The sequence below is a fragment of the Physeter macrocephalus genome, unplaced genomic scaffold (genome assembly GCF_002837175.3).
Source record: "Physeter macrocephalus isolate SW-GA unplaced genomic scaffold, ASM283717v5 random_44, whole genome shotgun sequence".
Lineage (NCBI taxonomy): Eukaryota > Metazoa > Chordata > Mammalia > Artiodactyla > Physeteridae > Physeter > Physeter macrocephalus.
The window spans coordinates 2180-16108 of record NW_021145330.1 but is presented as its reverse complement, the minus strand read 5'-3'; the positions used below and the strand labels follow the sequence as shown (position 1 = coordinate 16108).

The 13929-nt window shown below is 54.4% G+C and overlaps 1 protein-coding gene and 1 non-coding gene across 6 annotated transcripts in view; one reads left to right on the top strand and one right to left on the bottom strand.

The window, feature by feature from the left end:
- ELL (elongation factor for RNA polymerase II) overlaps positions 1 to 12537 on the bottom strand; it is an 81076-nt gene extending 68539 nt beyond the window's left edge. The window contains exons 1-2 of one of the 5 annotated variants that reach the window (XM_028483541.2): positions 11943 to 12537; positions 10546 to 10650 (exon numbers count right to left, since the gene is read on the bottom strand). In XM_028483541.2, the coding sequence (XP_028339342.1) occupies positions 10546 to 10650; positions 11943 to 12257 (420 nt within the window). In that variant the 5' untranslated portion in view covers positions 12258 to 12537. Of the gene's footprint in view, positions 1 to 10341; positions 10484 to 10545; positions 10651 to 11942 lie in introns of those variants that run through there. The other 4 variants (XM_028483542.2, XM_028483543.2, XM_024134131.3 and 1 more) reach the window with 4 other exon arrangements.
- TRNAG-CCC (transfer RNA glycine (anticodon CCC)) lies at positions 17 to 89 on the top strand. Its single transcript has one exon. It is a non-coding gene; the product is annotated as a tRNA-Gly (tRNA).
- Positions 12538 to 13929: the final 1392 nt, after the last annotated feature.

Sequence of the window (13929 nt, the reverse complement as noted above, 5' to 3'; positions counted from 1 at the left end):
CAAAAGGGAGGGGACTTCCCTGGTGGTCTAGTGGGTAAGACTCTGCACTCCCAATGCAGGGGACCCAGGTTCGATCCCTGGTCAGGGAACTAGATCCCAGGTGCCGCAACTAAGAAGCCCGCACACCGCAACTACAAACAAAAAAGATCCTGCATGGGCTTCCCTGGTGGCGCAGTGGTCAAGGATCTGCCTGCCAATGCAGGAGACACGGGTTTGAGTCCTGGTCCAGGAAGATCCCACATGCCATGGAGCTACTAAGCCCGTGCGCCACAACTACTGAGCCTTCACTCTAGAGCCCAGGAGCCACAACTACTGAGCCCGTGTGCCACAACTACTGAAGCCTGCACGCCTAGAGCCCGTGTCCGCAACAAGAGAAGCCACTGTAATGAGAAGGCTGCGCACCTCAACGAAGAGTAGCCCCTGCTCACCGCAACTGGAGAAAGCCCGCGCACAGTAACGATGACCCAACACAGCCAAAAAAAAAAAAGATCCTGCATGCCGCAACTAAAACATGCTGCAACTAAGACCTGGTGCAGCCTAAATAAATACATAAATACATAAATAAATAAAACTTTAAAAGGAAAAAGGAAGCTCCCGGCCCACTTACTCTCTTCAGGGTAGTAAGAGAAGGCAAGGTCACACTGAGCCCAGGGTAGCATAACAGGGTGGTCACCCCAACCAGGGCCCCCGGGCCCTCTCAGATCAGTCTCACCTGGATGGAGGGAACCAAAAGCATGGGGGCCAGGGTGCGCGCTGTGCGCGTGCATGCATACACACACCATGCAAGAGGAGGGGAGACAGAAGCAGGACTGGACAGGGAGCCCACCTGCTGGAGTCCCCCGCCGAGGGCAAGTGGGCTGCATCTGCCCACAGGGTCCAGAAAAAAACACTGCTCCTCCTCCCCCTCATGCACCTTCACACAGGCCCTGAGGATGTTTATACAGGTCTAGCGTCAATTCCAATGTTCCGGGGGGTGTGGGGCTACGGGGGGGGGGGGGGGGTCAAGGGCAGGAGCGGGGGTCAACGGTACTGGAGGTCTTGAAGGCTGAGGCTCAGCCTGCACCTGCCCAGTGCCCCACAAAGGGCAGTGCCTGACCCTTGGGGTCTCCAGGCCGTTTCCCACCTGCAAGAAAGCCCATTTTCCGAAACAGTCCCCTTGTGATTCAACATGGGACACAAACTGCTAAACTCACAAAAGTCGAATAGATTCTGCCCCATCAGAGCTCATGACCAGGGTAGGGCCCAGCAGTCTCAGGTGCCCGCAGGGAGGAGCCCAGCCCCTCCCTGTCACATGACCTGTTTGGTTTTAGCGGGAGTGGGAAGCACAGAAGTCTTGCCTTTGGAAGGGCAGGAAGTGGTGAGGGTGGCAGAGAGCTGAACTACCTGAGCTGACCCCATGTCACACATACTCCCACCCTTCCCTGGCCCTCAGCCCCCACTGCTTGCCTCCCCCGACACAGGTTATCCAGACCACTCAAGGTACGTACTAACTCTCCCAACTTAGAGACCCAGGTCCTGACTGGGCCCAGGCTCCTACATCGTCACTGCTATCTCAACTCATTACTGTTATCCTCCCCTTGTCACTGTCATCTCCACTTGACCACAGCTTCTCATTCAAGGTGGGGCCACACCTGCTCTCCCTGCCCTTCCTGTCATCTGCTCCCAGGTGACCCTCTCAAAATCTTCCCTCAGGCAGGACCTGAAGCCAGCCCAAGCCCACCTCAAGTGTGGGTGCCAACATGCCTCCGTTCTGCTGGGGTCAGGTTCTCTGTCACCTTCACAGGGAACTCCTGAGCCTATCAATGGTCCAACAAGTGCCAGAGGCCCTTTAGACCTTAACTCTCACCAGAGAGTCACAAGCACCTTAGTACATTTTAAAGGCTTCAAGATCACCTCTCACCCGTCAGGATGGTTACTATCAAAAAAGGAGAAAATAACAAGTGTTGGTGAGGATGTCGAGAAACTGGAACCCTTGTGCACTGTTGGTGGGAATGCAAAATCGTGCAGCCGCTATGGAAAACAGTATGGAAGTTCCTCAAGAAGTTAAACACAGGACTTCCCTGGTGGCGCAGTGGTTCAGAATCCACCTGCCCATGCAGGGGACATGGGTTCGAGCCCTGGTTCGGGAAGATCCCACATGCCACGGAGCAACTAAGCCCGTGCGCCCCAACTACTGAGCCCTGGCACCACAACTACTGAAGCCCGTGCACCTAGAGCACGTGCTCCGCAATAAGAGAAGCCACTGCAATGAGAAGCCCGCACGCTGCAACGAACAGTAGCCCCAGCTGGCCGCAACTAGAGAAAGCCTGCGCACAGTAACGAAGACCCAAAGCAGCCAAAAATAAATAAATTTATTTAAAAAAAAAAAAAAGAAGTGAAACATAGAATATGATCCAGCAATCCCACTTCTGGGTGTATATCCAAAAGAATTGCAAGCTGGGACTCAGATAACTGTTCACCTATGTTCATAGCAGCATCATTCACAGCAGCCAAGAGATGGAAACAACCCAAATGTCCACTGACCGATGAATGGATAAGCAAAAAGTGGTAGATCAAAACGATGGAAAATTATTCAGCCCTAAAAAGGAAGAAAATACTGACACACACTACACCATGGACAAACCTTGAGGTCATTATGCTAAGTGAAATCAGCCAGTCACAAAAGGACAAATACTGTATGATTCCACTTTTAAGAGGTCCCTAGAGCCATCAAATTCATAGAGACGGAAAACAGAATTGCGGTTGCCAGAGGCTGGGGGAGGGGAACGGGCAGTTAGTGTTTAATGGGGACAGAGGTTCAGTTTGGGAAGATGAACAAGTTCTGGAGATGGACGGTGGTGATGCCTGCACAGCAATGTGAATGTACTTGATGCCACTGACCTGTGCACTTAACAATGGTTAAGATGGCAAATGTATGTTATGTGAATTTTATAATTAAAGATGAAAAATAACAGGGCTTCCCTGGTGGCGCAGCGGTTAAGAATCCGCCTGCCAATGCAGGGGACACAAGTTTGAGCCCTGGTCCGGGAAGATCCCACGTGCCGCGGAGCTACTAAGCTCGTGGGCCACAACTACTGAGCCTGTGCTCTAGAGCCCGCAAACCACAACTACTGAGCCCACGTGCCACAACTACTGAAGCCCACGTGCCTGGAGCCCATGCTCCGCAACAAGAGAAGACACTGCAATGAGAAGCCCATGCACCGCAACGAAGAGTAGCCCCCGCTCCACGCAACTAGAGAAAGCCCGTGCACAGCAATGAAGACCCAACACAGATATAAACAAATAGGAGTGGTCTCAGCTATATATGGTTTCACTCTTAAAAAAAATTAAAAAGATAAAAAATAACACTAATAAAAAATTTTTTTTAAAAAGGCTCTGAGAGATCCCAGGTAAAGACTGGGGTTGACTGGTCTTAGCACTCCCAAGGCCTCCCTGACCACAACCCTGCCCCGTGTCCTGCCTGTCACAGGACGAAGCCCCCAAGGGAAAATGTTCATGCATAGAGTGAAATCAGCCATGGGGTCGAGCCTTCCACAGGGAGCCCCCAGGAAGGGGCTGCAGCCGTCTATACCCACACGAAGCAGAGGAGCCACAGCTACTCACTCAGGGCTTCCCTGGATGATGAAATTAGCCCCAACTCCCGGCTCAGCACCCCTTACCCCCAACTTCCTCTGGCTGCTCCACCCTCCCAGCCTCCCTTCCAACCTCCCTCCTTCAGCCGTTCTCTCAGATCTCACGCTGACATTCTAGGCCTTTCCCGGATGGTTTCACTTGCCCTGCTTCCCGAGGGCACCTCCCTCCCCATCGCGGCTGCATTTCTCCCGCCTGGCAGCCATCATCACCATGCCCTCGGCTGGCCTCCCCCATAGGGATGTGGGGACTGCAGGGTGAGAACAAGTCAGTCAGTCTAATAAACAGGACACGAAGGCCACAGGCACACATCCAGATGGGGAGAGAGGTAGGCCAGGGACTCCTCAGGCCTTTCACGCCCGTGTCCTGCCACTCCTGTCCAAAAAGAAGCCGAGGGGCCCAGGAAAGGGCAGGGGCGGACAGGGTGGCCCCTCGTTACTCGGCTTTTGCACACCTTTGCCAGGGCCACACTCAGCCAAGCTGGATGATGGAAGGGCCAGGAACCCCTGCTCACATACCTAGGGAACAGCATTCTCGAATGGAGAGGGGGTTTGGCCCCTCGAGACTGCCCTTGTGTGACTCCCCAACACTCACAAGCTTGAGCGCAACCTGAAGGCAAAGATGGAGCCACCACACCCTGGGCTCTGGGGCTGATTCCTCACACTTTGCCAGCAGCGGCCACCAACCCAGCGGGCTCAGCAGTCATCCCCAGGCCCAGCCGGACACGTCTCCAAAAACCCGGCCACCCAAATGCTGTCTCAGGGTGCAGCCCCCACGTCCAGGCCCAGCCTTGGCTCCCCCAGTGTCCAGAACACCCACTGTCCAGAAAGTGGTCAATGCCAGCACAATAAAGGAAACCTGCTATCCAACTGCCCCTGAGCAACGAACACAATCCAAGAACCAGAAAAAGAAAGGCTGCTGGCTTCCACAGCCACCACATCCGTCGTAAACCACCTTCAAATTGCACTGGTTAGGACACTGGCAAGAAACTCATGACATCCACACCCTGAGACAAAGGCAGCAACCCAGAAAGACATGGGCCCTGAAGCAGCATCACTACGGCTGCATACGCACGTCTTCCACCTCGCCCCACGTCAATGACGATGATGCTGATGTTGTTCACCCACCACAGACCTGCAGCAGCTCTCTGATCAGCCACAGTCACCTCTCCTCCAGCCAAGAGTCACTCCAGAGGTGACCATTAGCGTCTCATCAAGCCCTGCATAACCCGACTCTCACAAACCCAGCTCAGGCATGACAATAAGCCGAGTGTGCAAAGACACTTCCGCCCTATGGCCAGAATCAGGAAAGGTTAGAAATGTCCACCTCCCCCAACCAGGTACAGGTGGCAGCCCAAATACTTCTACATCTGTCCCCTTGCCCGACCCCAGTGGACCCCAGCTCAGGTCATCAAAGTCTCCACCCCCAGCCTCCCCACCTCTAGGCCTGACCTCCCTGAGCAACCAACACCACAAACCAGACCATGTCCCTCCTGGGCCTCGATTTCAACATACAATAGTTGTACTGTTCAGCACCTGCAACCTCCAGCTCCACTCGCAAATGCACAGGTACACCAGGGGTGCCTCTCACTGCAATTCAGCATCTCTGCACAGCCCTCAGTACCGGACAGCAGACTAGGACTAAAGCCACTAAAAAACAAAGTTTAGCACTGCAATAAAAAAAAAGAATCGAGACCTAAGATTATATGAGGACACCACTGTGATGTCCACTTCCTCTGGATGCAAGACAGAGGAAGGCGCTGAGGTGCCAACAACAGCCCATGGAACAGGGAATTGCTAGTGTTCTTCACTGAACTCTACAGCTTTTGTGGTAAAAAGAAAGAAACTTTTGCAATATGTCGCTTTTAAACAGGAGTTCGATGACCCCACAAACTTCACAGACATGCAAGGCCCCCTCCCCTCTGGAGGGGTTGTGGCGAGTCACCAACGCACCCCTTTGACCTAGTGACTCAGCCAGGAGCCGCATCTCAACGTGGCCAGGGAGGGACCCAGCTAGGAGGATATAATTAGCATCAGACTCCAGTGCAACCACTTAGTGTGGGAACAGGAGGTCTCCCCTTGAATGGTTTACTTGGACACCAGCTTCTTTATTAAAAAGCAGTGATAAAACTGCACATGGTGACTGTCTGTCTCACTTACTGCACAGCAGGTCAGAGGCTGTTTGCAGGGATTGTTCTAAAAAGCATCCCTGTGGTCTCTGCGTGACTGCAGAGTGGCCACGTATCGCTAGAGATGAGATCTCAGACAACTCCAGGCCATGCGAGTCACAGACCAAGGAGAAAGTCATAAAGGCAGAGAGCAAGGGAGCAAGGTCCTACAAGTGAAGGATCCAGGGGAGGCAAAACCCAAAGGCACAGGATGGATTTCCAGCCAGGCACGTTGAGCAGGGCTGTTGCCATGAAGAAGCAGATTTCCCAAAACCAGGGTCTGCTCCGGGACGAGAGATGCATGGAACAGGAGAAACAGTCTTGTTTTTCAAGGACTCTCCAGAGATGTCACAATCCGGGTGTGATGTCAAAACTACTTCAAGGGTGATGAACTCTGGCCTTGCCGATGAGTCAACAGAGGGTGGGTTTCCGAGAGCCACCGGCTGTTTAGACACAGTCACCATGGTGAATGGCTGCCGGAAGCTAGTCAAGGGTCACAGTGGCAGATGCCGGGCTTGGCCCCTCACACAGCCTCATAGGCCATCTGCAGAAATGACCAGCACTCACTCCATACCCCAGGTTGCTCGCCTTCCCTCAGTACCTATGAGACATGCACCTCTGGGAGGGACTCACCCCACCCAGACCTATTGAGTGCCCACCTTGAAACACACAGGCAAACCGAACCCCTACATCATGCTTCTGACACCAATGGGGCAGCCCAGTTCACTTGACCACCACCCTTCAGAGGAGGCAAAGCTCAAGGCCACACACACTGCATTCCAGCCAGATGCCCGGTTCTCAGCCCCATCCCAGCTGGGAGACTCCTTCTGGTGACTCGGCCTCCCAGAGTCTTTACCTGTTTCCTCACCGGAGAAATGAGAACCGCTCCCCACCACAGGGCTGACAGCCAGGGGACAAGATGAAGTAACACGTACAGCTCAGGCCAGCGCTGGCATGCAGGGCACAATCCACAGGAACTGGTTATCACCTGCAGGCTTTCTCAGGGGAGAGGACACGGTACAGTCAAAGCTGGCCACTTCAGGAATTTGCATGGCCACTCATGTCACCAATGTTCTCGGGACCCTGGGATGCTGGCATGTCATGAGGACTTGAGACCACAGTGGGACTCCCTTTCATAGCTGTGGCTCAAACTCCCACCCAACTGGAGAGGCAGCCTGGGCCAGTGAGGACAGTCAGCGTGACCTCAGGCAGGCAACGCTGCCCCTCAGAGCCTCAACCGCCCCCAGTGAACAGTGGGAACAATAAACTAGCCTTCCTGCCAAAACTGTCAAGAAGATGACACGTGCCTGGACAAAGGGCTTACAGGGGCCTGGCCAGAGGCCAGGAGGGGCAGCGATTTTAGCTATTCCTGAAGACAGCTTGGGGACTCCCCTGGTGGCGCAGTAGTTAAGAATCCGCCTGTCAGTGCAGGGGACACAGGTTAGAGCCCTGGTCCGGGAAGATCCCACATGCCGCGGAGCAACTAAGCCCGTGCGCCACAACTACTGAGCCTGCACTCTAGAGCCCATGAGCCACAGCTACTGAGCCTGCGCTCTAGAGACCGTGCTCCGCAACAAGAGAAGCCACCGCAATGAGAAGCCCGCGCATCGCAATGAAGAGTAGGCCCTGCTCGCCGCAACTAGAGAAAGCCTGTGTGCAGCAACGAAGACCCAACGCAGCCAAAAAAATTAAAAAAAATAAAGACAGCTCATATGAAAAACAGACAGGGCTGGCAAGAAGTGACCTAGTGAGGGCCGAGTGGGGCGGCCCCCCAGGAAGGAGAGACGAACCCACCTCCTGAGGCCTCACAGTGGGAGGGGAGTAGAGGCTAAATTAAGGCTCCTCCTGCCACCGGTGGCCAGGCTGACACCCGCAGCTAGCCCCTTAGCAGCAGGCAAGCAGCCCCTAGTGTGGGTCCAGAACAGTCACAGAGTATTTGTTGCAGACCTCCTCTTCCTAAGCCCATCCCAGGACACAGCCCTGCAGCTGTCTCCACGTCTTTACCTGGGCCTTGCCCCCTGCCCAAACACCCTCCCCAGCCCCTCATGTCTCAAGGTCTATGCATGTGCCATGCCTGGAACTCACACCCCTTCCCCCCAGGGGACCCCTCGCCCAGCAGACCTCAGCTCTGGCATCTCCTAGGCAGCGCCCTTTCACATCGCCCTATTTTATTTCCTTCCTGACAATGACTGCTGACAAGCTCTTCATGCTGATTTCTGTGCCACCCTGTTCATCATCTGTCTCCTGCCTCTAGAATGCCAGGTAGAGAGACTGGGGACCCATTTGGTCACTTATAAATGTCCAGCCCCTGGACACAGAGCAGTGTCCCTGTACAGACCAGGCACTCAATCAGATTTGGGAAAATGTAGGAACCCAGGCTCTCCCATAGTCTCTGCTCAAACCTCCAGATGGGAACCAGCCCTGGGTACCGACACTAAGTGCTGAGAACCTGAGAGGGGTCAGGGCTGCACTGAGGGCCGCACATGTGCCAAAGGAATCCCAACAGCCCTGAGAGGAGGAGCCAGAGCTCAGGAAGGGCAGGGCCTGGGACCCTCAGAGTCCGGAGAGAAGGATCTGCAGCTGGGAGGGGTCAGGTACTGGGACCCTCAGAGCCCTCAGAGAAGAATCCAGAGCTCAGAGAGGGTTGGGCACTGTGACACCCACAACACTGAGAGAGGAAGGATTAGGAGCTGAGAGGGCTCAGATACTGGGACACTCATAATCCTAAAGAGAAGAATCCAGAGCAGCCACTGGGATCCTCATAGCTCTGAGGAGGAGGATCTGGACTGGGAGGGGTCAGGTACTGACCCAAGGCCTCATGCAGGTAGAGCCGAAATTCAGAGATTCAAACCCAGATAGGCTCCAATTCCCAGGCTGCTTGGGCCCCTCCCTGGGCCCTCAATTTTTCCTGAACGACAATATGCTACTCTTCATCAAAGACCTTTTAATCTGGGGGCTTCCCTGGTGGCGCAGTGGTTGAGAGTCCGCCTGCCGATGCAGAGGACACGGGTTCGTGCCCCGGTCCGGGAAGATCCCACATGCCGCGGAGCGGCTGGGCCCATGAGCCATGGCCGCTGAGCTTGGCCGTCCGGAGCCTGTGCTCCGCGGCGGGGGAGGCCACAAACAGTGACAGGCCCGCGTACCGCAAAAAAAAAAAAGGTAAAGACCTGTTAATCTGGGAGAGGGGAGGATCACTCAGCAACAGAGCCCACCAAATGTGACGATGAAATACTCAGGTGGTCGAGGGAGGTGCCCCAGGGAAGGTCACTTCCGTAGAATCACTGTCAGGGACATTTCTCTGAACAGGCGCATGATGCTGTCTTGGAAAGATGAGTTGTGTTTACACTTCCCCTCTCTTCTCTCCCGGAAGTAACCCATCACAGTGAAAAGGGAGATCCATGGGAGTGCCTTGGTATGCACTCAAGACTGCATGAAGCCCAAGTCCGGACGGTGGCAGCTGCACATATGACTACATCTTTACCTTCCACCATGTTCCAGGCTGGTCACTAGGTCTGTACAAAGGCAGCTCAGACTCCAGACCTCTCTGCACAGGGAAGCTGTCAGGGACTTCTCCGGCTACTCCAACAGCTAGGCTCCCAGGAGCCACAGAGAAAGTTTTGAAGGATGCTCCTCTCCAGGCCCCTGCCACATCTGAGTCTGTAAAAACCTCTTTGCAATTACAGTTGCCCCTTGAACAACACGGAGGTCAGGGGCACCAATCCCTGAGCAGTCAAAAATCCCTTATAAACTTTACAGTCAGCCCTCCATATCCTGAGTGCTGAATCTGCAGATTCAACCAACCGTGGGTCCCCTAGTACTGTAGTGTGTGTTTAGTGAAAAAAAATCCACGTACAAGTGGACCCGGGCAGTTCAAACCTGTGTGGTTCAAGGGGCAACTGTAAAAAGTAAAAGTAAAAACCCTCCCCACAAGTTGCCACTGGCAAACCATATAACCACAGCGCTAGAAAACAGAAAACTCTAGACGCTACTGACAGTCAAACACATGAGGTTTTGTTAATAACCAATACACTTCACTAGTCACACAAACAAGTTCTTCAAGTCGCCTTCTGCATGCCCACCACCCAAGAACACTGAGTGTGCCCAAGCTGCCCTGATTTTACTTCAGTCCACTACAATGCCCACTGGATAAGATTAAATACAATACTGCCAAGTAACTTAAATCACAAGTCAGCCTCTGAGAAAAATGAAAGTTTCAGTCACCCCCAAAATTTAGCCCAGCCAGCCAAGTTAACACGAGTAGCTTGGGAAGGAGAAGCTCTTCGAGGGAGCCCCTTCCGGCTGATCAACACGGACATACACAGCTGGGCTCTCCGTGGGACGAACTTGAGCCTACAGTTATACCTTCACCCTCACAGGAGGAAGATCCAGCTTAGGGGATGTAACCAACACCCTAAATTAAAAATAGCAGCGTGACACCATGAGGTGGACGCACAGGCGGGCCTTCCGGACGACTAGATCAAGGGACGGCAGCATGGCAGGGAGGGCGGGGCTCCGAACTCACAGTGACCAGGTACCAAACTCACCTTATTTACATGACGCATAAGCTCTCCCCCAGCTGTTTCTAGGAAATCCTGCCTTCCAGGGGAACAAGTCAGAATTGCCCAGGGAAAAAGACTCCCGGCTGGAATTCCGGAGGTTCAAGCTGGCCACCGTGCCCTCTCCTCCTCACCTGCAGTGGCACCCCAGCCTCACCTTGGGGAATCCCTTCTGACAAGGTGAGAACTCACTCTTCCAGAAAGATGAAATCCCGGTTCTATGAAGGGGAAACTGAGACACGAGGACAGGAAGGAAACTGTCCAAAAAAGTGGGAAGAAGAGCGGGGAGGGTCGACACTGGGAACAAAACAGGGGAAGAAATTCCCAGCTTAGCTAATGGTGCCGAACAAGTCCAGGGCAGGAAGAAAGCCACATTCCTTCCTAGTTAGTCTCTCTCCTCACCCGCCCGAGGCCCCCCCATCCCCAGTACACACGCGCACACACACGCACACGGCAGGGCCTCCCTGAACCTGACGCCAGACCCCTCCCCCTATAGCCACTTACTATGAAGCCCCCACTTTCCAGGAAAGGAAGAAAAGGGCTCCCAAACCACTTCCCCTCAGGACCTGACCACTGGGCACCTACAACTTCTGTCCCAACACAGGAGGAGGGCGCCATGACACAAACAGAAATGGGAAGAAGCAGTTTCTGACCACGGCCCCAGATGTCAGGCCTGAAAAAAGGTACAAAGAAGCCTCTCCCCAACCCCCCGGGCCAGGTGGCAGAACTGAAACGCCTCGAACTTCCCGAGATGGGCCCAAATCGGCCCCTGAGAAGTTTGAGCGTCAGCAGCCAGGTGCAGTGGCCAGAGCTCCCTCCCAGGTGCCCACAACAGGCTCCCAGCTTGGGAGAGGCACCATGCCAGCAATTCCACCCCAAAACACTTCCACTTTCTAAAGGTGTCCAGTGATTCAGGTTCACCTAGGGAGTTGGGGACAAGCTGTCAGGTTCTGCCCAAACTCCCCTTCACAAGAACCAAGAGTGAACCCAACTCCAGCGGCCTCATTGGAAAGCATCAAAGACGGCCCCCAAGTGTAGACACAACCTCCGCAAACAACGGAACAGGACCCCACAGATACCCCGAGAGCGGTGCCCCACTGACCCACCCTGCCAGCGTCTTAGACGGAAAAGCTGCTCCCCAGGAGTGCAGTCAGCCATCCCTACCAGCCACCCTGCAAGGAGCCAGACTGAGAAGTCCCAAACCCCCACCTCCCGTGCTCGGACGGCGCTGCCTCCACACCCTCCCCTGGTCTGGTGAAAAAACGAGTTCCTGCCCAGGTGCCGGTTAAGTCGGGAAAGGCCCCGGACGCCTCCAGGTGCCGACACAGACGTCCCCCGGACCAGGCGCGCGAGTTCGGGCCCCTCGGCCGCCCTGGGCCGCCCGCCAGGATCGTCTCCCCGGGCCGAGGCTCCCCGCGCTCCGACCCGGAAAGGCGCCCACCCCGCGCCCCACCGGCCCAGGAACCCGCGAGCAGCACCTCAGACGCCGGACCCCGAGCCCCCAGGCAAGGACGCCACGGAGAGGGGCGCGCGAGGCCGCCCTGCGCCCCGACGTCCCCGACGGCCGCGCCAAGCCCCGTGCCGCTCACCTGGCTGGCGCGGTAGCTCTCGAAGGCCCTCAGGGCACTGTCGGTGAGCTTCACATGGAACACGGACACCTTGCTGCAGTCGCTTACTCGCCCGCACGACAGCCCGTAGCTCCGAGCCTCCTTCAGCGCCGCCATCTTGCGACCATCGCTCCCCCGCCCCCCCCTTCCCGGCTCCAGGGCCAGAGGCGCGCCGGCCACGCCCCACCCCGCCGCCCGCTGACGCGCTGCATTATTCATGAGACGCGACTGACCACGCCCCCTCCGGATCCAGCGAGATCCACAATCGCCGCCGCACCCCCCGCCGACGTGCTGCATTATTCGTGAGACGCGGCTGGCCACGCCACCCTGCGGGCCTAGTGAGGCCCACAGTCACCGCCCCGACTTCCTGCATATTCATAAGGCGCGGATGGCCCCACCTCTCAAGACTCTAGAGGTGTCCACTTTCGTGCCCGGACCCCACCCCGACACGCGCCCACCTTCAGGCCCCGCCTCAATGTGTATTATTCATGACCCTGACAACAAGGCCCGTCGAAGCCCCGCCCCACCAGCCGCTGACGTGATGTATTACTTATGCGGTCTCTCCAAGTCTTCCGCCTTTGGCTTCTGTTGAGAGCCCCAAAGAGGGCGCGGAGGGGGCCAGGCCGGCGCAAAACACGTTGGGGTGTGGGGGGTGGGGGCGGAACCAGCGGCGGGCTGGGGGGAATTGTGGGGGCTGGTAAACTTTGCTCGCAATAAGACTAGACTTTTTTTTTTTTTAAATATTTATTTATCTTGGCTGCGCTGGGTCTTAGTTGCGGCATGCGTGTGGGATCTAGTTCCCCCACCAGAGATCGAAACCGGGCCCCCTGCATTGGGAGCGCAGAGTCTTACGCACTGGACCACCATGGAAGTCCCAAGAGTAGACTTTTAATAGAATAAAATCCTACATCCCCACTGGCCCTGAGAGATGGTGGTTATCCAGTTCTCCTACTAAAAAAAACATTTCACATATAAAATTAACCCATTTAAAGTGTACAATACTGTGGCATTTAGTACATTCACACTGCTGTGCAGTCACTACCACTATCTAGTTCCAGAACATTTTCATCACCCCCAAAGGAAACCACATACTCACTAAGCAGGTTATTCCTCACCCCCCTCCCCAGCCCCTAGCAACCACTAAGCTACTTTCTCTATCTATGAATTTGCTTTTTCTAGACATTTCATATTAATGGAATCATACAATATGTGACCTTCTGTGACTGGCTTCTTTCACTCAGCATGATGGCTTCAAGGTTAGTCCATGCTGTTACCTGTATCAATGCTTCATCCCTTTTTATGACTGAATAATATTCCATTGTGTGGATAAACCACATTTTATCCATTCATCCATTGATAGACATGTGGGTTGTTTCCACTTTTTCACTATTATGAATAGTGCTGCTGTGGACATTCATGTACATGGTTTTGTGTGGACAGATGTTTTCCCTTCTCTTGGGTCTATACCTGGGAATGAAATTGCTAAGTCATATGGTAATTCTATGTTTAACCTTGTGAGAAACTGCCAAACTGTTTTTCACGGGAACTGCACCATTTTATCAATTTCTTGCTTTACATGTGGGGAAACTAAAGCTGAAGACCAGCTCTGGCTTGCCCAGGAAGGCTCCTCCTGGGCTCCTGGGTCTTCTGACCTGCAAAAAGTTCCTGAGTCGTTTTCCTTCTCGCTTGAATCTAATTTACGGTGGTAATAGAATGAATATTTTGAGGCAAGAGAGGAAGGTGAAGGTGTACATCTCTACCCAGGTGGTCTCATTAGTTCTGCCCACCAGTGCCAGGCTGGCACTACCATCTCTTTACCCCCGATCATGAACTGCTGACCCTAAAGTCAATGCTAGATTCTGTGAAACCTTTTTCCATACCTGTCATTAATATCTCCATTTACAAATGGAGAAACTGAGGCTCAAAAGGGTTAGGCAGCATGTGACGATATTCACCCTACCAGTGAATG